The sequence below is a fragment of the Mesoplodon mirus genome (genome assembly GCF_964341445.2).
Source record: "Mesoplodon mirus genome assembly, chromosome: 2".
NCBI lineage: Eukaryota > Metazoa > Chordata > Mammalia > Artiodactyla > Ziphiidae > Mesoplodon > Mesoplodon mirus.
The window spans coordinates 7646995-7671667 of NC_138977.1; the positions used below are offsets into that span (position 1 = coordinate 7646995).

The 24673-nt window shown below is 38.3% G+C and overlaps 1 protein-coding gene across 1 annotated transcript; it reads right to left on the minus strand.

Moving 5' to 3' along the window:
* Nucleotides 1–53: 53 nt before the first annotated feature.
* On the minus strand, nucleotides 54–21610 carry TMEM184C (transmembrane protein 184C). The gene is made up of 10 exons (XM_082611178.1): nucleotides 20912–21610; nucleotides 12451–12581; nucleotides 12316–12352; nucleotides 11461–11666; nucleotides 6359–6433; nucleotides 5155–5248; nucleotides 3438–3550; nucleotides 1744–1843; nucleotides 1051–1222; nucleotides 54–833 (listed from the first exon to the last, which is right to left on the minus strand). The coding sequence occupies exons 1-10, from the start codon at nucleotides 21128–21130 to the stop codon at nucleotides 568–570; spliced, it is 1413 nt and encodes a 470-aa protein (XP_082467304.1). The 5' UTR covers nucleotides 21131–21610; the 3' UTR covers nucleotides 54–567.
* Between the last annotated feature and the right edge of the window lie 3063 nt (nucleotides 21611–24673).

Genomic DNA, 24673 nt, shown 5'->3' on the forward strand with positions numbered 1-24673 from the left:
ACATTAAGGGTCTATGTTGAAAGAATGAGAGATAAAAAAAAAGTTGCAGAAAATAAATGATAAATTCTTATTTATTGAAAGACATCCAGTTGAGAAAGAGAGAAATAATTGTTAGGTAAGCATATATGGCACATGATTAAGTTCCACTAATTCATATTTCTGAATTACACTTTCTGCTAATTCCAGAGCATTATATTCATGCAGCAGTGGTAGAAAGCACTTTTTTTTTTAACGTCCTCCTCTTGATAGAGCACTGTAAGGTCAAGAACGTTTAGTAGTCATTTCCTCCATTTGAGTATGTGATACTCTATAGTGTTAAGAAGTCATTTCCTCCATTTGAGTATGTGATACTCTGTAGTGTTAAGAAGTCAAGTCTAAGTCTAGGATATTTAGACTGATTATTTGTGATATACAAAACCTAGTTGTATGAATCCAGTAGTTGTACCCGGTTTTCGCTGTTTTGTTGAAATTTTCCATCATTAACGGCTTGTCCCAAGCACAAAATCCTGAGCAATGGGATACCAGGCAATGAAATAATATGGGAGTAGCACAGCTTCTGCACACTGTTCAGAAGGCCACGGACGTATCTGAAGGTTCTTTTTTCTCTCCTGTAGTATCATTACATATGTCATCAGATACATGAGCTGTAGTAGGTGTAGTCTGGGGAGTCACAGTGTGTCCAAACCCTTGATAGTGACCCATGGGTGAAGGTGGCACAGAAGAGGCAACGGAAATTGCATCTTGTGATGACGATGATAACAAGCTTGTGTGTTCATTTTGATCTTGATCCTCAGGAAAAAACTTTTTCCTAGGATGTCCCATGACTGTCCTTCCTTTAAAGTAACATAAAGGTTTCTGAGTTCACCGAAAGTTTGGTTATTTTTACCACTATAAACTTGCCATGCTAAAAATAAGCTCCCCGCCTCCCTCCTCCCAATTTGGAGAGCCTTACTGTGGTACTGCTTTACACAGAGTCTTTTCACCTCTTAAACAGACCTGATAGGAGAACTACAATAGCCTATTCGAATGAATTAAATGGCTGGTACTTACCAACATGCCTTACTTGTTCAGAAATATCATCCCTGATATCTGAAACATCCCACATGGCAAGAAAGGAATCAAAACATGAGCCCTCTTCTGCTTCTTGGACATACGGTTTATATGAGAAAGTGTAGTGATGAGCAATAGCAGCAAGGAGCATCTCAATACAGATAATAAAGTCCTACAACAACAATATCAACAATATCAGCCACGTTGGAGTTTAAATCTAGTTTTGCAGGTAAAAAGGAAAAGCACTATCTTTCTCTCTTTTCAAAAGTACTTAAGTCCCAACAGCTGTTTTTTTCCCACAAGACTGTATTCATTTTTCATTTTCCAAAATAATGATTTTTGACCTCTTCAAAAAAAACCCCACAAAATGCCAAACGTTTAACTCTATTTTGCACTACCTCAATCAAGTACTTCTTTGCCAAGTACAATGCATTCTCTTGCACTGTCCAAGGACTTAGAGGAGAAATGCAGAAAGTGAAATAGAGTAGGAATAACAAAATCTAGGTTCTGTTCCTGGTTCTACTACAAATTAGTAACTGTGAACAATTTTTCTAGGGTTCCCCCATTTCCTCACATGTGAAGTGAGGACAGCAGTAGCTCCATAGCCTGCATGTGGTCAGGCTGAGGAGATAACATGTAAAAATGCATAACAAATAGTAAAGTTCTATTGAATTCAGAGAGAGCATTACTTACCTGGAGTCCTGTGGCCACAGCTTCTACTGTTTGCCATTCCCATGTATGCTTTTCAGAAATAACGCCAACTTTTACCAACAAAGCAATAACTACTGCTTGCCTATATGTTAGGAAAAGGTAAACGCCAAATCTATATCAAGCATAAAATGAGCAGTTGCTTTAAAAATATGCCATTTAAAAAGTTAAACCCCAGCACAACCTGTGGACCACCACCACCCCGCCTTTACAGCGTATTCCTGAAGACACTGTGTATCTGTATTAAATATACTTGTTTTACAAATTCTAGTACAGTTTCATCACATGAATTTTGATTGTGTATTCTTAAAACTTCAGTACGTGGTTTATAGTCTTTTTTTTGTTTTGAAAGTGTGTACAGTAATTAGCTTTTAAGTTCTTCCTACACATAGACAATGCCTAACACCTTGTACAACTGGAATTTAAAATGAAATAAAGAACAGATATTTAAATGTTATTTATGCATGTATCAATTGATTACTCAGATTATTTTAAAGAACATTTTGAAACCAGTCTTGTTTCAAGTCCTAGAACTAGAGACAAACTCAGAAGGGGTCTGACTCCAAGATGGGGAGTCAAACTGAGCATTTCAAGCAAATACAGGGATCTGCCCCTAGGTTAAATTTAAACAGCTAAAATGAGATAGTTAGATAAGCTTTCATAGATCTATATACAAGAATATTCACTTCAATATTGCTTGTAATGGTAAAAAAAAAAATTAGGAACAACCTAAATGTCAATAGGAGATTGGTTAAAAAGTTCTATCCACGTATCAGAATACTATATGAGGTGAAAAAAAACCCAAACAACAAAATTACATCCTCACTGTACTTACAAAGAACTATGACTGCAATATACTAAACATATCATTGAGTTCTACAAGTTTTTATAGTATGTATTTCTGTGGAGTTATATAAAATGACGGGGACCACAATGCCAATCATTCATGCTGGGTGGTAGGATTTCAGGGATTTTTCTTTCCCCCCTTTTTGTATTATTTGTATATTGTTAAATTTGGTGTATTTGTTTCTAGGCCCCTATCACCCACGCCTTTACTAAACTGGGACCATGTATAGTTTTGCCCTCTGTTTTATTTTATTTTTTTTTTTTTTATTTTTTTTTTTTTTTTGCGGTACGCGGGCCTCTCACTGCTGCGGCCTCTCCCGTTGCGGAGCACAGGCTCCGGACGCACAGGCTCAGCGGCCATGGCTCACGGGCCCAGCCGCTCCGCGGCATGTGAGATCTTCCTGGGCCAGGGCACGAACCCATGTCCCCTGCATCGGCAGGCGGACTCTCAACCACTGTGCCACCAGGGAAGCCCTTTGCCCTCTGTTTTAAACAGTATTTTTACTAATGAACATTTCCTCACATTAAATATTCTACATGATGTTTATCTTCCAAACTGTATTCTCTTATATAAAGAGACCATGATTTTTTTTAATGATTCCCTTAGTGTTGAGACATTTACTGTCTCAAACTGTTTTCTTTTTAAAAATGTTACAGTGACCATCTAATTATTTCTTTATGAAAAACCAAGAAGGGCTAAAAGAATGAACTTTTTGAAAGCTAAGTAGACATTTTAATTCATCTGCCATATTAAGACTTTTAAAAATCCTTCCGAATCAACAGTTTTATTGCCCTTTAGAAAATGAGAACATTTAAGAGAAAGCAACACTTACCAAAAAGAAACAAAAACCACCAGCTTTACACAAAGAAATTTGCCAACAGGTTGGATTGGACTCAGTTCTTCCTTCAGTACTTTATAAAACAGGAGGAGACAATACATGGCAAACTAGAAACAAACAAAGTTCTTAAATAAGAGTAACTAAATATGGTATTAGAGATATTGATATTAAAGTTATAGACCAGAGACCTGGTACAGAGTAATATTTCAGGCAAAATTTTCTACGCTTTATTTTGCTATTTTTAGATTGACAACAAGCTTTTATAGTTTACTGTGGATGAATATATACAGTATGAAATTTCTCAGAAGAGATGTATAACATCCTCCCTGAAAATGGTTTTAAGTGTTCACTTACTGGAGCCCACAAAGAACACAATGAACAAGTGACTGCCATGAATGGTAGAAAAGGCTCTCATTCAACCAAAATAAAAACATCTATCTGCTTGTTAATGGCTTTTATACACAAATTACGGTTCATTGTATAAGGCCTGAGCTTACTAACTACTAATTGTATGCATATTATTTATAAGTGAACACATAAGTACTACTTCAATAAAACTGTAACCATGAAATTGGAAAGTAAGGAATCAGGGAAACCATTTTTCTTGAGGGCAGTATGTTAATCCAGCTGAATTTACTTATTAAAGATAAATGCTCAAGACATTAACTATTTTTAGAAATCAGTTGTAATGAGCGTAGTGTTGCATAACAATGAACACTTCCCTAAAAGTTTACTTTTCCCTATTATAAAATGCTCATTTAAATTATTATAGAATATGAAAGCAGTAAAGTATAAAGTTGTTCATAGTCCCATCATCCATTTCTTTCTACACATAAGGTGGGTATAATAAATTAAATATAAAATTTTGTTGCCTGATTTTTTTCCCACTTAAAGTGCCCTTTTCCATATATTTCATTAAATAGCTGCCTAATGTTTTGGCCAATGGAAGGAACATAGTATATTTAACTAGTTGGACCGTTTCCAGGCTTTTGTAATTAACAAACAATAGGCTTTATATACAAACTGAAAGCAAAAGTACTTCTGGCCATTTCTTGAGGCATTCCCAGAAGTGGAATTACCGGTTCCAGAGAATATGAACGTATGGAAAAGCTTTGAATACACAAGCGTTTGATTTTTATTATAAATTTCTAATACCACAGATGCATGCCACTGCACCTAAACTATTATTCTGCTGAAAGCATTAATGAAAGATTTTCAATAAAATGCACATTCTTAAGTTGAAAGGATCCAATAGTTATATCTTTGGAGCATTTCAGATTCTGTAACATCATTTTTAAAAACTTGGCATTCTCAATTTTCAATTCCAAATATATGAGAGAATTTTATTCTCCCATTTTTATTCAAACACTACTGTCATATACCAATAAAACATTTTTCTTACTGAATATGCCTAGGATATGTGCTTTTTTTTTAAAGGAGAACACTGTGCTTTTATTTAGGACATACCCATATAACTATGCAATGAATACCAGAACCAAATGAAAAAACATAATCAATGAGTCTGTGTATAAGTCACCAGATAATCAACAAAGATATTATATCTTTATATATGTTAAAGTTTCAAGTTCTTCCTACAGATAAAGTTCAATATTAAAGTTACAATTAAGCTTTATTCCAGAAGAGACTTTCCCTAAAAAAATTTAGAGTTATAGATCTAAATTTAATACAGTTAAGATGAATATTTACTTACCAACTGTGACATATTATTTATTATAACCAAGTAAGTCCAAGCATTTGAAAAGCTAAAGTTCCCTTCATCATATATACCAAGCAGCTCACAGATTCTAAAAAATGGTAAGAATGAGACAACTTTATGAATAACTAAATCAAAAATACATTTTAAAATACAGCAATGACAGCAAGACTTAAATTTAGAAGTCAGTTTATTTCAAAGATCCTGTAGATAGTCACTTGATTTTGGCCATAGAGGTGGTTCAAAAATCAAAAGAAAAACATTTTTCTAGAAATGTTACCATATTACTGTTCCTCCAATTTGAAGGAAATCCAGAAGACACATACATTGAACTAGAAAGGGTAATTATTAGATTCCAAAAATGATGCTGCCTAATTTTAAAAAGATTGTTAAAAACATATAATGCAGGTCTATAACTACAACTATAATTTTTTCTCCCAATTTGTCTTGGAGGCAACTTTTATGATGACCCAGATCTAAGTATTAACTTGTCTTGATTATCCAATTTCTGAACAGCAGAGAAATGAAGCATGCCTTCATACATAAGTGAATTAGTTTTAATTCCAAGGCAAATCTCACTGAAGACTTGCTAGCACAGAAGCAGAATAAAGAACTGAATGCTTCTTTCACCTTTCTTTCCAGTCTTCCTCTGTTAACAGACAAAATGCTAGTATAGCTAGCAGATAAAATACACACTCTACCTGCTTTAAACTATTTGATGTTCTTAAATGTTTAGGGAATAGTCTTACCAGGTAGCTTAATGATACCCCATTTTACCTGAAGTGCTAAGACTTGACAATTTTTTGAAAAGAAAAATATGTTTTCTTCTTTAGAATACAGTACTCATTTAGAAAATAAAAGCATGTAATGAATCTATAGTGGTATACTTTAACCTCACGTAGTAGATGTTTCTATAAAGCTGTGTGAACATTAATAACTTGAAAAAGAATATTTGATAACGCTTGCCAGAAATCTCCAGAGAGTATTACTTAGAATAATCCTGTGGTGATTCCTTGTCTATACATGGTCACCTTATTTATTATAATATAGTAGGATGTCTATATACTGTGTTTTTATACCAGACTAGATGTGTTATAAACAAGTAACGCTCTTTACATGCTTTTCTACTCAGTGGTCCCACCTAAGTAAAAGCATGAGAATTTTTGAAAAATAAATAATAATAGAAGTTCTGTGCACTTACAAAGCAACGATGGTGGTGAATGGTCTGACAACTGTATATTGTAATACACCCAGTTTGCATCTGAACAGCAAGACTCTGCCAAAGAAAAAGAACTTAGCATTTCACCGACTCATTTCACTAGTATCAAGTTTTCTCCGAAGCCCCCAAATTAAATCACTTTCACAAATGATGCCACATTTATATTTAATTCTTTTAATTTAGTCAATCTAAATGGCTACTGGAGAAGAATGTGGATGGTAGCATACAAATTATCTAAATACTGTTTTTTAAATTGTGTAACAACTACATCTTCGGAAAGATCTCCCTTCCTATGTCCAGTCTCAAATTCCTGAATAGTGCAGCACACAACAGGAACAAAAAGAATGGAAGTGGGTCCCTGTGTACTTCTGGAAGAAAAACCAAGTAACAAGTAAATTACGTGTAGGGTTGCATATATGAAACCATATTTAGAAAATATTATTTACATTTAGGATTCAGTTTCAAGTTTGGATTTATATATATATATATATATAATTCCAGAGAGTGTCACTGACTAGGTACTCTGAAAGAACAAAACAGAGATCCTACATAAAACAGTTTTTATCACTGAGGTCACTTAATGTAGGGGAAAATTCACAAGGAGTAACAAACAGAAACAAAGCAAAAAAGTCCCAAAACAACAACTATCAAAAAAAGGCTATTTGGGGGGCTTCCCTGGTGGCGCAGTGGTTGAGAGTCCGCCTGCCGATGCAGGGGACACGGGTTTGTGCCCCGGTCTGGGAAGATCCCACATGCCGCGGAGCAGCTGGGCCCGTGAGCTGTGGCCACTGAGCCTGTGCGTCCGGAGCCTGTGCTCCGCAATGGGAGAGGCCACAACAGCAGTGAGAGGCCCGCGTACCGCAAAAAAAAAAAAAAAAAAAAAAAAAAAAAAAAATCCCTTTAAAACCAGGAATGATACAAGAAAGTCTAGAGGTACTCATCAGCACAGTGATAAGAAAGAGAAATGTGTGGTATAAAGACTAGAAAGCAAACAAATCCTTCTTTTGAAGATGACTGGCTATAGAGAACTTATTAAGATCTACAGAATAAGAAGATTTAACAAGATTTTTGGATATAGGCTCAATAGGCAAAAATCAACTGCCTTTCTACACACTGGCAGCAATTAAACTAATCTTTTAAAAAGATGCCATTTATAATAGCAATAAAATATAAGATGTTTATAAGGTCAACAAAAGATTTACAAGACTTTTATGAGAAAACTATACTTAATTAAAAGATAAATGCAGAGCTAAATAAGTAGAGTAGACAATATTCATAGATAAGAATACTCAAAACCATAAAAATGTCAATAAACTGAAGATTGAATTCACTTCCAATCAAAAAACTCCAATAGGGCTTTTCAAACAACCTGACGAGCTGAATCTAAAATTTATATGTAAGAGCATCGACCCAAGAATAGCCAAGATAATAGGGGTGGGGCACCTGCCCTTCTATTTTAAGGCTTATTAATAAACTATAGTAGTTTATGTATGGAATTGGTCCGGGGATAGAGAAGTTAACCAATAAAACAGAAAAAACGAAGATCACAAATAGACCCATACATATGGAACCTTTATATACGGTAGAGATGGCTACATAGACAAGTGAGGTAGGAGAGAGAATGGTGCTAGGTCAGGAAGCCAATGGAATAAAATGAAACTGCATTCCTACCTCACACAACATATGAAAAAAAAAATCAATATATGTTTATAAGTCTTTTCTTTTTTTTTCTGGCCGTGTTGCGTGGCACGCGGGACCTTAGTTCCCCAACCAGGGATCGAACCCGCACCCCCTGCAGTGGAAGCGCGGAGTCTTAGCCACCGGACCATCAGGGAAGTCCCTGTTATAAGCTTTAATGGAAAAAATATGAAATGCTTAGAAGAAAAGCACAGGAGAATGTTTTTATAATCCTGGGGTCAGGAAGAATTTTTTGAACAAGACGCAGAGTACTTACTATAAAATAAGATTGATAAATTCAACAATATAAAAATTCACAACTTTCATTTATCAAAAGATATAGTAAAAGTGCCAAAGCAGGCCAAAAACTAGAAAAAGATATTTTTAACATGCATTAAATAAAGAATTAGTATCTAAACATATCAAGATCCTGTACAGACAACCCATTAAAAAATGAGAAACAGAAGCAATCATTCCTCAGAAAGGAAACACAAATGGTTAATAAACATATGAAAAGTTGCTCAACCTCACGACTAACCAGGGAAATCCTTTACACCCTCTTGACAGGCAAACATAAAGAACTCCTGGTAATTCTAAATATAGGGGAGGCTGTGGTTCAATTAGAAATCTTTTCTACTGTTAATGGGAGAGTAATTTGGTTCTGCCACTTCAGCCATCAATTTATCACCAAGTTGCACAAAACCTAAAGACCTAGCATATCCACTCCAAGGTACATACCCGAGGGCAAATTTTTTCAAATTGTGTCAAATGTAATTTAGTAGGCTGTGACCCAAATTTTAGAAACAAGAGGGAGGAAGGGAATCCATAGTAAGAGTTAGTACTGTTTCACGAACACATTTGTTTCATAACAGTATTAAATCACTAGGTAAAATGTTCCCCTCCTCTCACAAACTCACATACATAAAATCTAACATTCATTAAAAGAAAACTCATTGTGGGCTTCCCTGGTGGCGCAGTGGTTGAGAGTCCGCCTGCCGATGCAGGGGACATGGGTTTGTGCCCCGGTCCGGGAAGATCCCACATGCTGCGGAGCGGCTGGGCCCATGAGCCGGGGCCGCTGGGCCTGCGCGTCCGGAGTCTGTGCTCCACAGCAGGAGAGGCCACAACAGTGAGAGGTCCGTGTACCGCAAAAAAAAAAAAAAAAAAAAAAAAAAAAGAAAACTCATTGTGCTCACTGCTTATGTCACAGAAATCAGGGTACAAAAAGCAGACTTAATTCTAACATCTAAGGACTAGAAACTTGCCGTGGCGTTTGCATCTTAAAACCAAAGGATTATACTGAATTATTCTCAACAGCAATATTCTGAGTAATGATCATATATATAACACCAGTTATCTAACAGAAGGAGACTGGTAACCTAAAGTGTACTTATATACAAGAGAATGAGAAGTTTTATATTACTAAAACCATACCCCCAAATGGCATGGATTTGGTAAATGCTTAATGTCTTCAAAGGAAAGAAAATCTGGGTTACAGTTATGGATGCACTGCTGATATTATTCAGGTAGCAGCTGTCAGAACCTGAGTCTCAGGGAAAAAAATGAAACCAACACAGAGTCTTAACAAGAAAAAATGTAATTGCTTGTGTAGTTAGGAATAAATCAATTGCACAAGCACAGAAAAGGGAAATTTTGACCTATAGCATCATTTGAAAAAGCTTTGGAGTTGACCACCTGCTAACGGTCATGAGCCAGCCTGAAGAGGCAGCTAGAGCCTCATCTCAGGTTCTGTATTAATAGAAGAGTCCTGCTCAAAGCCAAGCTGCCATTGCCGCTACCACCACCACAACCATCATCATCATCATATTTACTGGACCACTGCAATCTCTTGCATTTATGCCCACGTCCGGTTCAGTCTACAAAGAGTACAAGTAATCTTGGATACCAGACCTCTGCTTAACATCCTATAATGGCTTCTCACTTGACAATCTCTCTCCTTGATCAAACTTTTGACAGGGCTCCTCTGAGCCTTCTTTTCAACTAGGCATCATCCTTAGGCCCTGTCCTTGGCCTGTGAAGTCAGTCTGAGCAAAAAATCCTGCTAAGACACCCATCACCAGCACACCCCACCCCCAGTATCTGATTACCCTGGAAATGCGATCAAGCTCCTCATCCCTCACTCTTGATGTTTACTTGGCCTGCCTTTAGTAAGATTCTTGTCAGGCCAGTTTAGAGAGAATCCCCCTACCCTTGATGTCTCCTTAGTAATTTTCCATCCAGTGACCACCCCAATTTCTTTGGCTATAAATCCCTATTTGTTCTTGTTTTACTTGGAGTTGAGCACAATCTCTCTCCCCTGATCCCCAACCTACGTTACTTTTTCCTTACTACCCTCTTTCATAGACTCCTGTTCTTTTTCCTTCATAGCATCTCCTGCAATAAGTAACTATATATTTGTGTCTTCCTTTAATTCCTAACCAAGCTGTAAGTTCCATTAAGTTCCGCATCTGTTCTATGTATTATATCTATATACTAGCACATACTAGGTGCTCCATTTAGTGATGTTGTAGAAATGGTTCTGTACTGCACGGAAGGCAATGGAGCTAACCCTAGGCCATGTATCTACACTGATTCCTCGAAGTCACTCCAGTTACACTGGCTTGCAACTTCCACCTACATCCCCTTCTATCAGTGATCAAGTCCTGTTGATTCTCCAGTTGCATTCTCTTATTGTTTCCCCTTTCTATTCCAGTTTCACCCTCCTCTTCAGCTTATCTCACAAATGAACTACTGTAATAACCTCCTAATTTATTTCCCCTTCTGGACTCTTCTACCCCTAATGCATCCTGTATAGTACTGTAAAATTAATCTTTCTAAAATGCTGGCTTCAAATGTTTCCTGCCGAAAAATAAATTCATAGAGTAAATGCAATCTTAGTTTCAACTTAACCTTTTAGGCTTTATTTTCCTTTACTGTCCTACATGAATGTATAATAAGGCCAACTTACAGATTACTAGAATAAACATTGCTATTTGTTGCTCTAATTTCATATAAAATGCTGTTTCCCCACCTAGACTACCTTCTCCTTGAGTTTTAGACCTGATTTTGCCATTAATTCACCACGTGACTTGAGTAAGTTAATCTCTGCAGACCCTGGTTCCCTACTGTAAGAGGATGTTGATTAAATGATTTCTAAGGTTTTTTCCCCACAACATTTAAAATTTTCTAGTTAGGGTGAATAATGTAAGAGAAACTACCTTATATGTGTGGGTTATAAAAATGTGCTTTCTTCGTCTTCACACTTGACTATGAATTACATGAGGGTACGGACTCTGTCTTATACTCTTCGTCCTGCATATAGTACTTACACTGTTTTGCAGAGAAATGATAGTTAAACCCGCTTAAATAAAACCAAACATAAACGAATTAAAACCAAACATACTTACTCTCCCATAGTCCATGGTGGACAGCAACACAAAGGAGGGAAATGTTTCTGCTGATCTTTGGCTTCAAGGATTAATACCAGATTTGGATACCGGTTAGTTAGGTAATTGGTAAGGAATCCCATAAAGTTGTAAATGACATAAGCTTCATAACATTCTCTGCAGGTATCCACATATATTGCAATGCTGGGATATTTCAATGCTATCCACTATGAAGAAGCACAGATGTTAAAAACAGTTGCAACTATGCTAAAATGAATTACCACTCCAATTCATGGTACTCACATAATTAGATCAAACTTTCTAAATTTTATCATTACGAGGGCTACCAATCTGTGAAGTGAATTTTTAAAAGCAATAAACATCTTGGATATTGGTAAACAAAAACATCTGTGTTGGGGGTAAATAATGAATATGAAGAGAGAAGTTAAATTATGTACGTGAGTTCTTAAATATAATCCGAAACGTCTTGACACGATCACAGAAAATGATGTTAAAGATATTTTCTTTATATTTAATCAAATTAAAGCAGTTATCTGTAAGAACTGCACGTATTAGAATCCACTGGGGAAGATTTCTGTCTTGGTCCAAATAAGTATTATAATAAATAAAAAAGATGATAATGTAATTTAAGTATTACATTCTTTAAAGAACTAAGAGCTACTAATCTGAGATGTTTAAACATCTGCCTTTTCTATGATGATACTTTATCTTCTCTATTACTATTAAAAACAAGTGAAGCTTTTCACTTATTAACCTAACTCCTTACTGCCAAAGAATATTACTTTTATTACCTTAATTACAGTTAGCATCATCAAACAAGTTCTTCGTTAATGAGATAAAATGAAGCATACTTACACTGTCTAAACTGTATATGGGTACCATCCAAAGAATCCTATTTGGAAAGCAAAACATAAATTTAAAACAGTTTGCATCATACTTAGGAGATAAGCCAACACACCACTAGTAGAATCAAAGCATATAAAGATTTACCTTATTATTGGTTTCTGTAGCTCAGGTTGTGTATAATGCACTAAATGCTGCAGTATCACCCAAAGCGAGATAGGTATAGTCAACAGCAAAAAGATTCCAGCAATAAACCAAGCCTTGGTGTGTATTCCAACCTTAATCAGCAAAGAATATGTTAGTATAAATTCTCTGATATTAAAACTAAAGAGCTAAATAAAATATTTATATTTAAAACTTTTTACTTGATTATTATCGAGGCTCAATATTTTCCAAATGACTAGTGGCTATTTTTATTACTTCTTCAATAAACAGCCCATTTATGCTTTTGTGGAAGGAGGGGGTGGATGTTTCCTCACATGGCCTTTTGTAACAGCGCTGTATGCATTAAGAATGTTAACATCATGTCATTTCCCCCTAACTTGTTATTTGCCTTTTATATTTGATTATTGTGATTGAGGATGTACAAAAGTTTTAAAAATTTCTGCAAGTCAAATCTAAAAATCTTCTTCTGGTTTATTCCTCTGCTTTTATGTCTGGATAAAAATCTGCAAATCAATGTTTTCCTGCAAATTTTACTGTTACTCAACAAGTTAGTAAAACACTTACTGACTGCTATTTGCCTGATAACTTTGCTGAGTTCTTTACATGCATCATGTCTTTTGACCCTCCCATTTGCTAAGCACTGCCACAACTCCTGTCCAAGGAACCCGTGCTAATATAGGCTGCCCCTCTTATATACAACATTATCAACTCAGGACATTATATTTTCAAAAGATCTAATTTCTTTTTTTTTTTTTTTTTTTGGCTGAGTTGGGTCTTCGTTGCTGCGTGCAGGCTTTCTCTAGTTGCGGAGAGCAAGGGCTACTCTTCGTTGTGGTGCATGGGCTTCTCATTGCAGTGGCTTCTCTCATTGTGGAGCACAGGCTCCAGGCACGTGGGCTTCAGATGTGATGCGCTGGCTCGGTAGTTGCGGCTCATGGGCTCTAGAGCGCAGGCTCAGTAGTTGTGGCACATGGGCTTAGTTGCTTTGTAGCATGTGGGATCTTCCCGGACCAGGGCTCGAACCCGTGTCTCCTGCATTGGCAGGTGGATTCTTAACCACTGCATCACCAGGGAAGTCCCTAATTTCTTTCTTAGGTCAATATCTGATCAACATTTTAACCTCTAAAATCTCAATTTCTAAAAATATACTTTGAATTACCTCATCCTAACGTAGAGTTGAAGTAATCCACTCACTTTCTGGCAAAAACAAATTTAGCTGAAACTCTGTTCTGAGGGGCCCTCAGGAATGAATTTTATGCTAACTTATACTCCTGCCTTGAAGAACGTGAATCCTTTTAATTAAAAAAAAATGCAAATGCTAACTTTTTAAAGCAAAAAAGGTGGGCATTTATTTTTAGTACTTGAGGAGTTTGAACAGTTAATGGAAAAGGAACTTAAGTCCACAACTTGTAGTTTTTGCTGTTTTAAACAAGATTTTTTTTCATAAAGGGTCAAAGATTAAAGAAGTAGAAAACAAAAGTATAGAGAACAAACGTATTTTTACAACAATGAATTTCTATATTCAACTGTATGGAAAACTTGAAAAGCAAATAAAAGTCTTGCTGAATGCTGGAGATTAATCAAAGCAGCAAGTCAAAAGCAAATACGCAGAGGTGAAGATTCTGAAAAGAACATCTGAACAATAATTTTCCAGAGATTTTTCCTTGGCTCAGTTTCATTTAAAATTCAGTACTCATTTTAATGATGACTTAATAATAATATACTCTAGATCTTCATCATAAGGTGATCATTAAGGACAGTAGTGCCAAGTACTTTTAATGCCCACATTTGTTTTTATGATTGCCTTAGTGCCAAAAGGTAGAACTTGGTGGTAGAGTTGAGAGAAAAATTATGTGCTTGTGACTAATGATGGTCAAGTGTCCTCCGTGTGCTATAAGGAAGAAAGTTCTTTTTCAAATGATCATAAAACAAGTGACTGGATAAAGAAGATGTGGCACATATACACAATGGAATATTACTCAGCCATAAAAAGAAACGAAATTGAGTTATTTGTAGTGAGGTGGTTGGGCCTAGAGTCTTGTCATACACAGTGAAGAAAGTCAGCAAGAGAAAAACAAATACCGTATGCTAACACATATATATGGAATCTAAAAAAATAAATAAATAAAAATGGTCATGAAGAACCTAGGGGCAAGACAGGAATAAAGATGCAGACCTACTAGAGAATGGACTTGAGGACACGGGGAGGGGGAAGGGTAAGCTGGGACAAAGTGAGAGAGTGGCATGGACATATATACACTACCAAATGTAAAATAGCTAGCTAGTGGGAAGCAGCCGCACAGCACAGGGAGATCAGCTCGGTGCTTTGTGACCACCTAGAGGGGTGGGATAGGGAGGGTGGGAGGGAGGGAGACGCAAGAGAGAAGAGATATGGGGATATATGTATAACTGATTCACTTTGTTATAAAGCAGAAACTAACACACCATTGTGAAGCAATTATACTCCAATAAAGATGTTAAAGAAAACAAAACAAAACAAACAAACAAAAAAAGTGACTGGAGAATTGAGTCATTTCACTATAGTGATTCCAAATTTTAAAAATCTTGCATCATAGAGTTAGTACCAGTTTTACATTGCAAGTGATGAATCAGTTTCAGAAAAACATCACCTATCCACATTAATGCCACTAATTTGAATCACTGGTCTTATAACTGTTTTGATTTTTAAGCTATTTAAAAAGCTGTGTGTGTAAGAACTGAACCTATTTTATGTGTGTACATATTTAGGTGACATTATATATAATAAGTCAACTCTAGGTATCTATACAAATTATTTATATGATTATTACATTTATTTTAATTTACATTTATCTCTAAATTATTCACATTTGAGACACACTGATAGAATGATACGATTAATGTTAAACTTATCAGCCATTAGTAGGGTTTTTTGGGCTCACAAAACAAGAAAGAGATAAGTAGTGTAGATTTTTTTTTTCCTAAGGTAACTTGAAGAAAGCAGAGAGGAAAGAAAAAGACTATTAAAGACCAGCCTCCAGGAGTGAGTTAACTCACTCAGCCAAAGGCTTTCAGAGCAGAGAGTTAAAGAGAAACAGGAGAGTGCTTTCTGGGCCCACTTGTCCTGAGGGCAAGAAGGGAGCACTTCCACAGAGTAGCTACTTGGAACATAGGACCAGCAGGGCAGGGTGAAACGAATGCAGAGCAGCGTGACATCATGTGTGCATTTATTTTTTATTTTATTTTTTTAAAGATTTTTTTGATATGGACCATTTTTAAAGTCTTTATTGAGTTTGTTACAATACTGCTTCTGTTTTATGTTGTGTTTTCTTGGCCCCGAGGCACGTGGGATCTTAGCTCCCCGACCAGGGATCAAACCTGCACCCCCTGCATTGGAAGGTAAAGTCTTAACCACTGGACCACCAGGGAAGTCCCTTACGTGTGCATTTAACTTACATGACCTCACTTATACATGCTCAACCAAGTAAGAAAATGAGAGAGATGGTTTAAGTAGTGCAGATGGTCACCTGGCCACTCCAGTCATGAGTATATGCCCCATGGGCATGGGATGGGCTAGCCGAACCTCTAGTTTTCTACCTTAGTTCCCACTGACTTCTCACAGGGTGAGCATTGTGATTCTGATGTTTAAAAGACAAGTATTTGTACGAAACCGTCCCTAAACATGTCAATTACTTTTTCTAGTGCTCGATCAGATGCATTATAACTTTGCTTTAGGTGTTCAGCTGTGAAGCTAATCCCAATGAAAATGCTATCCGAAAATGCTATCCCACGAGAACAGAACTGTTGCCCCACTGCAACAACAGTGATGATATTTTAAAAACAATAGTGATAATTCAGGCTTACTGAGCACCTATTATGTGCCGGGCCCAGTGGTATGCATTTTAGAGACATAAACTCATCCAGTGAATAATGAGAATGATTGTATATTAAGTACTTAGCATAGTGTCACTTTAGCCACTTACCCGTCTCAGTTTTCACATCTGTAAAACGGGGCTAATTCCTATGCTTCAGGACTTTTAAGAAGATTAAAGAAAATTACACCTTATCTTAGGGGCATGCTGTGGTTAGTGTCTCTAACACCTTACAAACAAAACACAAGGGTTGGGTGGGGTGGGAGTGGGGGACCCTCCCTTAACCCACACTCCTCTCTATCTACTGTGCCATTCATTCTCCTGAGTCAAAAAATACTCAAAACAAACAAAATGAACAAAAACTTGTCTTCATATTTTTAAAATTAATTAATTAATTAATTAATTAATTTTTGGCTGCACTGGGTCTCCGCTGCTGCGCACAGGCTTTCTCTAGTTGTGGTGAGCGGGGGCTACTCTTTGTTGCGGTGCGCGGGCTTCTCATTGCGGTGGCTTCTCTTGTTGCGGAGCACGGGCTCTAGGTGCGTGGGCTTCAGGAGTTGTGGCACGTGGGTTCAGGAGCTGTGGGGCATGGGCTTAGCTGCTCTGCGGCATGTGGGATCTTCCCCAACCAGGGCTGGAACCCGTATCCCCTGAATTGGCAGGTGGATTCTTAACCACTGCGCCACCAGGGAAGCCCGTCTTCATATTCTGATACCACTTCTTCACTCCACATTTATTCTTCAAACAACTGCCTTTAGTTTTGGCCCTGATACCTCCATAGAAACCATGACGAGGATCACAAATGACCCTGCAATGGATGGCTCAGCAGCAGACTGTTCACTACTTGGTCCTTCTGTTCTGGCTTCCACGACACCCCTCTCCTGGCATCCTACTTCCCCACTGGCTGCTGCTGCTTTTTAAAGTTCCTATTCTTCCCTGTGACCTATAGATGTTGGTGCCACATCCTCTGCTTTTTCTTCTTCTTCTTCCCCTTTATAATCTCATCCATTTTTATGGCTTTCAACACCATCTCTGTTCTGACAACTCATTTTTATATCTGCAGCTCAAATATTTCTGAACTCTAGACTTACATTTCCAACAGCATATTTGACGTGCCCATGTGAACGGAATGTCTCTCATATACCCTGAACTAAGTGTCCCAAACAGAACTCAAATGCTTTCAAACCTGTCCTTATCTATCGAGTTTCCATCTTGGTAACGGGCATCACCATTTACCTTGTTGTTCAAGACATAAAACTCAGAGTGGTTCTTGATTTCCCCCTTTCTCTCACTGCCTCTCTTCTCCAATCCAATCCAGTGTCAAGCCCTGTTTCTTCAATTCCAACGACACTTAAAATTCACTTTTCCATATCTGTTTCTGCTATTCTGACTTGGGCCATAAGTCATCGTAGCCCAGGCACCCACTACCTCTGAACTACCTTGAAGAACTTTCTAGCTTCTTCCACTTCCACTTAGTTTTCCATAGGCTGGTGGAGTTGTCTTTTGAAGATGTGTAATAATGTTGCCCTGCTTGTTCGCTTTTTAGATCTTTTTTAGTTTCCTCAAAGCATTTTACATAATTTTATATTATTGATTTGTTTTTACTGGTTGTGTTTGTCTCCACCACCAAGTTCCATGAAAGTAGGTGCCATGTTTCTCTCTCTAACCATACAGAATACCAACCTGACGTATCACTGGGACTCAAATAATCATTTATTAAGTATCCGATATTTGGGAAGAAGGAGAAAACCCAAGATAAAAAATGTATCCTGTTAGATGGTGGTGAGTCCTAAAAAAATATAAACAAGGGAAGAGGATATGAAGAGTTGAGGAAGTGAAGCTTGCGATTTTTAAACTGGGTAGCAGCTGGGTGACACTGAGGTAAAAACCTGAAGGACACAAAGGAATGAGAATACCGTCTGGAGAAAGACAAATTATGACATGCAAAGGCCCTAAGGAGGGAGCCCGCCCTGCATTTGAGCAAAGCAAGTGTGGAGGAGGCCCAGGAACTGAGGAGAGAGAGTCGGAGGGCGGTGAGGTGGGGGTGGTGTCAGATCATGCTGGGCTCCAGTGCCATAGTCAGGAATAGTGGCTTTTAATCCAGGACTAGGAGTGACTGGAAAACTTTCAGAGGACACACATAATGTGACTTATGTTTTAACTGGATACTCTGGCTGGTATGTTCAGAATAGTCCAGGGAATACACGATGAGAATTTGGCTCAGGATGTTAGCAGTCGAGATTGCAGATTAAAATTGTCCTTAAAAGCCCATACTGAAAAAGTACAATTGACATCACTGATGAAATAAAAATTTACATTTTAAGGCAAGACAAGAACTATTTACACATAGAACTTTTTCTCTGCCCTTTGGCCTCCTCCCTCCCCTCTAGATGCATCACGCATCTGCATTATGCATTAACCAGACCTCCTCAATGGCAGAAATACCTGCTCAACCATAGTGATCACTTTTTCTCCTTCTGGTACCAGCCACATAATTCCTTAGAAGATAACATTCCTTTTTCAATTCTGAAAGGTGTCACGGTGACCCACCACTAGCCTTGTCAGTGCAGACATCTCTGGTGAGCTTTATGTGCAATGCCAATATATCATTCCCCTTAAAGACAGCGATTGGTGCAGAACAGACTGGTCAGACGACCTGGGGAGATACTGGGCCACATCTAACGAAGTTCGTAGCTTAATACTTGCTTATGACGTTATTAATGTTACTAGCTAAATTACTTGTATTCTGCCTGTTTTACAAGATTATTGTTTCTTGCATTACCAAATGTGTGACTGAGACTCAGATAAAATTAATGATGATTAGGCCACTTGAAACAACTGACCAAATATATAGTTCTATAAGATCCATAACCGTAATCATGTAACTTCTTCTATATGGGAAGAGGGAACAAGAAGAGGGAACCGTTTCCTGGACAGTAACAGACTAGTAAGACAGGTGGCCCAGAGGCTTTTGGTTATTGTTAACAGAGCCTTGTCCAGTAATAGCACATTGAGTGGCCTATCAACAAAATCCTCACCTGACCTGGGAATGAGCATTCCTAGCCACATGGGACAAACTCGTCAAAATGCCTCCCAAACTTTGGCTGAAATTAAGACCGAAAAGGAAGGGATTGTAAAATAAAGGCTGTTGCCCACCATCCAGTTCTACAAGAATCAAATCACTAGCCACTGAGGCTATACACCCTGGAAGGAATAATACACCCTGAAAGGAATTCGGGGTGTGTGTTGGGGCAAGATCAGGATGAGGCACTCTGTGCTCTGGGAAAACTTGTCTTCAGATAGATATTTTCAGGAGAAATTTTTTATGAACCTGGATTCTTGCATCTTCCCATACTTAGAAAAGCGCTAAAACCATTAACTTAGATGTCTGTTCCTCGTGACCTGTGTGACCTTCTACCGAGATGTGCGCTTGATTGCACATACCCCCTTTGCCAAAATCACGTATATACTGGCTTCCCCCTTTATTTCTTCAGAACAGTCCTCAGAGCTCTCTGAGAGACTGTCTCCCGGGCTATAATCCTCAGTTTGACTTGAATAAAATTTTCCATCTCTTTCTTAATTTTTGTCATTGACACCAACAACTAAGAGAAGTCTTAAATTAGGTTGATATTATACATAATATTAATCTTTAAAATAGTTCCTATATTTCAAAGTAAGAAATACTCCAAAGTAAGAAATCCCTATTTGTATTAAGATGTTTATATATGAATTCTGGTAGACAAATTATGGAAGTAACCTAAATATCTAACAAACTAGAAATACTTAATGTACTGTAATATTATAGTAATCTTAAGAATAACTATATGGACTATGCTAGTTTAGAAAAGTCAACCAAAAAAATTGAGTGAACATACAGAAAACAAACATATATTAAATGCATTTCATTTAATTACATAAAGATTGTTTCCACACAGAAGGCCTAAAATAGCCATGGTCTTGTCATAACTTGTGAAATAGTTGTTTCTAAGTAAAAATAGTTCCCTGGATTTTATGAACTTCAAACTTAAAAGTTCATTACAATTTTTATAAAGTACTTAGTCAAATATTTACCTTGAGGTCTTTCAGCTTATAGTACTTTACTGATGTCATAATAAAAATATGACATCAAAAAATATACAAGGGACTTTTTTCAAAACCTTTGTTAAGAGTTAATTTCTTAAGTAAAAACAAAGTTAAACCAACTCGAATCCTTTAATTCAGGAAGCTAGTTAAATGCTAAGAAAATTCAACACCTGGTCTTGAAAGCAGATCTAGTTAAGTCTTAATATTTAAACAGATCAGATTTCAGAAGTAAAGTTACCTTACTTTCAGGATATTGATGAATGTTTGCAAAACAGTGCTTTCCGAAGCAGCTATCTTAATATATTTTATTTTCTCTGTCCTACCTTCACGAGTAGCATGGTTTGAAAAACCGTGAACAACCAGAAACCAGACAGGTTATGTCACGGATTCATTACAGGACATGGTTTTCAGGATATCAAGTCTGGAGCATCCGGGATAAAAACAGGCTACCTTAGCTGGGCAGGACGGTAGAAGAAAGGGTAGAGGCGGATGGTGCGGGACCCTCTTACCTCCAGTTTCTGTAATTCCCACACGCCTAGGGGAACCGCAACCACTATGGACACCAGATAAATGACCACCGCTAAAGGTCGAATCCACTGTCTCCAGTTCCTCCAGGTACAAGTGCAAGGCATGTTTCCGCATAAATCAGCTCCGAGTAGCACGGGAAAAGAGCTCGAACGAGATGGTAATGGGGAGCCCTGTTCTTTGGCTGTTCTGTCGACTCGCATACTACGGAAAAACAGCCGTGGGGCGACTTCACCAGCTGGAACCGCCTCCTCGGCCCACGCTGTGCTTTCTGTTGCTGCTACTGCTGCTGCTACCACAAACGCGGCGGCTCAGGGTGCTACCGGGGAGCAGTGCGGGCAGCATGCTTTCTTCCCCACCTTGCATCTACCCAGTTCTTCCGCGGTGGAATCCCCGGCAGAGCCGCTGCCCTCACCTAGGAATCGCCCGGAGCTCTGCCTGCAGCATGGCCTCGAAGGAAGCGGCGCCGAGCCGGACCGGCCTGTAGAGACCCTGCACTCAGTTCGGTTCTGCCCCGCGGCTGCCTGCCCGCTCGCTCTTTTCTTGGGCGGTGAAGTTCCCTCCCTCCCGCGCTCGCAGGCGTCTGCTCGGCCGATTCCGCTGATAGATAAAAGATGAAAACTTAAACCCACCAGCCGCAGGATTTCTTCACTGGTTCCCACGGGCCAGTCCCCCAAGGCGGAACCAAGGCCAAACCAGGGCTTCCGCTTCCGCCCCCGCTGTCTGAGGTCGGTGATTCGTGGACAATGCCAAGATAGGCCCGCCCCATCCGGCTCACTTCCCACTCTCTGATTGGTCATTTTCCGGGGCGGGGCTGTTGGGATGGGTACTAAGGGTACAAGGTTGTATGAAGCCGAGGTGTGTGGAAGTTGTGCAGTCGCTGCCGGGTGGCCCAGTGGCCAAGGAGGATTCTGCAAGCTGTATAGGTCGTTTGAGAACACATGAGGAACTCCTGCTACATTGTTCTGCTGACTATATTCCAGCTTTAAGAAAGCCTGGGTAAGAGGCCATTACCTTAGAGCTGAACCTTTATCTGCACAAACATCTCTGATTCTCCCTGGGAGTGGATAGGGGAGTCAGCTGGACTAAGACAGGAAAAAAAAAAAAAAAAAAAAAAAAGGGAAACGTCCACCTAGTTTTGTGTCAGTTGCCAGAATCTAGGGGTAGAGCCACTTAGTCATTTCGGGATTCTGCGGAAGGATCATTCTAGGGATAGCTTAATTTTAGAAGCAGTACTGCATTTGGAACTTGTTAAAAACTCGCATACTTTAAGTTTCAGAGAGTTGACATTACAACTGACAAAGAAATTTTATGTGCTTAAAGCTTTTAGCTGAACCTACGGAGCAAACAAATGGCAAATGGTATCTTAAAGCCTTCCTAAACCAATAGAGCAAACAAATATGTACCTCTCAATTAGATACACAAATATGTCCTATATCTGTCATTTTCTACACGCTTTTCTTACAGTATATTAGTTGATGTACACAAAAATCCCCAAAGGTAGGCAGTTTTCCATGTTACAGGTGAGAAAACGTATTCAAGTGGTTAAGTAGTTTGCAAAGCTCATTGAGCTAGTTAGTGGTAGAGCTGGGATTCTAACCTTGGTGTCTGACTCCAGCATTGGACCTGTCAGTATCTGCCACCTGAGAATTTCTGACTAATGACCATATATGGACAAGAAGGCTTGCAGTATTGAATACACCCAGCCTAAGATTCTCACAGAAGCACTGAGGGAATGTTGTCTTCCCCAGGGTCCTGGCCAAAGTCTGGAGCTTGATAAAATCTCCTTTTTAAAACTTGGCCTCTTTTAATACAAACTGCTTTCTTAAAGGGAAATAGGCCTTTTGTTTGTTCTTTCTAAGCTAACCTACAAAATTGAAGTCGTTATTTTAAAAAATTTCCTGATCATTAAATTAACACATACTCCATTGTTGAATTTCAAAAAATAGAAGAATAAAGAAGAGAAAAGTAACCCTTACTCTACAACTAAGTATATCCACTACTTACTTTTTTGGTACACAATATAGTCTTCCTTGGGTATACTACATACATAGATTGTCTCTGTGCTTTCAGCCACAGTCATTGCCATCTATAATAATCTTCCCCATTCTTTCTAGTGGGCAAATTTTTTTCACATAATTTGTGAAAACTTCCTTGATCCCCTGCCCCCACCCCGACCCGTAACCTTATGGCACTCATATATTATAATCATTTACTTATTTGTCTTTATTTATTTTTTAAATTATTTATTTATTTATTTTTGGCTGCGTTGGGTCTTCGTTGCTGCACGTTACCTTTCTCTAGTTGCGGTGAGCGGGGGGCTTCTCTTCATTGTGGTGCTCGGGCTTCTCACTGCGGTGGCTTCTCTTGTTGAGGAGCACCGGCTCTAGGTGCGCAGGCTTCAGTAGTTGTGGTGCGCGGGCTCAGTAGTTGTGGCACACAGGCTTAGTTGCTCCGCGGCACGTGGGTTCTTCCCAGACCAGGGCTCGAACCTATGTCCCCTGCATTGGCAGGCTGATTCTTAACCACTGGGATGCCAGGGAAGTCCCTGTCTGTCTTTTAGATTGAGTTTCTAGGAGCAAGCTAAAGTTCTAGAACTATTAGAATAAAGCAAGGGAGGGAAGGGACCAGAATGTCAGATGCACAGGTGGTTTCCCACACCAGTGTGTGAACTGGGGTTCATTCATGATGAAGGTTCTACACGTCAGCAGAGAAATGAGAAAAAAAATACATAGTGAGTTTTTATTTGGTCAAACTTATTCATTCTAAAGGATTATGCTTTATTTTGAAATTGTCCATTCTATTTTTTTTAATGTGATGATAGTTACAGAGTAGTTATTTTCTAGATGTTGTTATTTTGGAAAATAAAAAGTTGGTAAGTTTAGTTGCTCCCATTTGTTTTATTTCTGAAATTGTTCTTGGTCCGTGAAATCCTAAAGTCTAGTAATCACTGATAGAAGGATTGGCCACTGATTTCAGTAGTCATAATGTTGGCATGATCCTGATCTACTTGCTTTACTTGCTCTAGGTGTTCTCTGTATTCTTTCTTAGGATATGACTTAGCCTAAGTCTGAGGGTGGATCTGAGCTTGATCGTGTTTGAAAAATAAGAAATAACTAGCAGATGGTACTGGGGTCAAAAGCAAGCTGTTAGTCATTCTTGATGCAATTTACATAGATAAAATGAAGTTTCTGTTTATTACTGTATCACATGAAAATAGGTAGGTGAAATTTTGCCATCCATGGAGGATATGTTTGGATTAGTCTGACTTAAAATAATAGGTTAACAAAATTTGCTTTGAGGGATTCTGGGAGGTGGGCACTGTTAACCCCTTGGCATGTATTACCCTATCTCTCTATGGACATATGTCTGTGATGGTTTTAAAATGTGGCTGCAACTTCTTTACTCTTCCCATAAAAGTATATACTCTGTACCCCTTCCCCTTAAATCTGGGAAGGGTGTGACTGATTTGACCAATAGAGTACAGTGAAAGTGATCGTCATCACCATATGACCTTAGCAGCTAGGTCATAAAAGGCCATGCAACTCCACCTTATCTGTTGGAACAATTGCTTTTGGAACTCTCAGTCATTGTGTAAGAAGTCTAATTGTCTGAGGCTGGTGAGCTGTGAAAAGCCCAAGACACATCAGGAGGGCCCTTGAAGGTATGCTGAGTGACAGTCACAACTGAGCCCAGCCCTCCAGTTAGCCCAGCCCAGGTGCCTGTCATGTGAGTGGAGAAGCCAA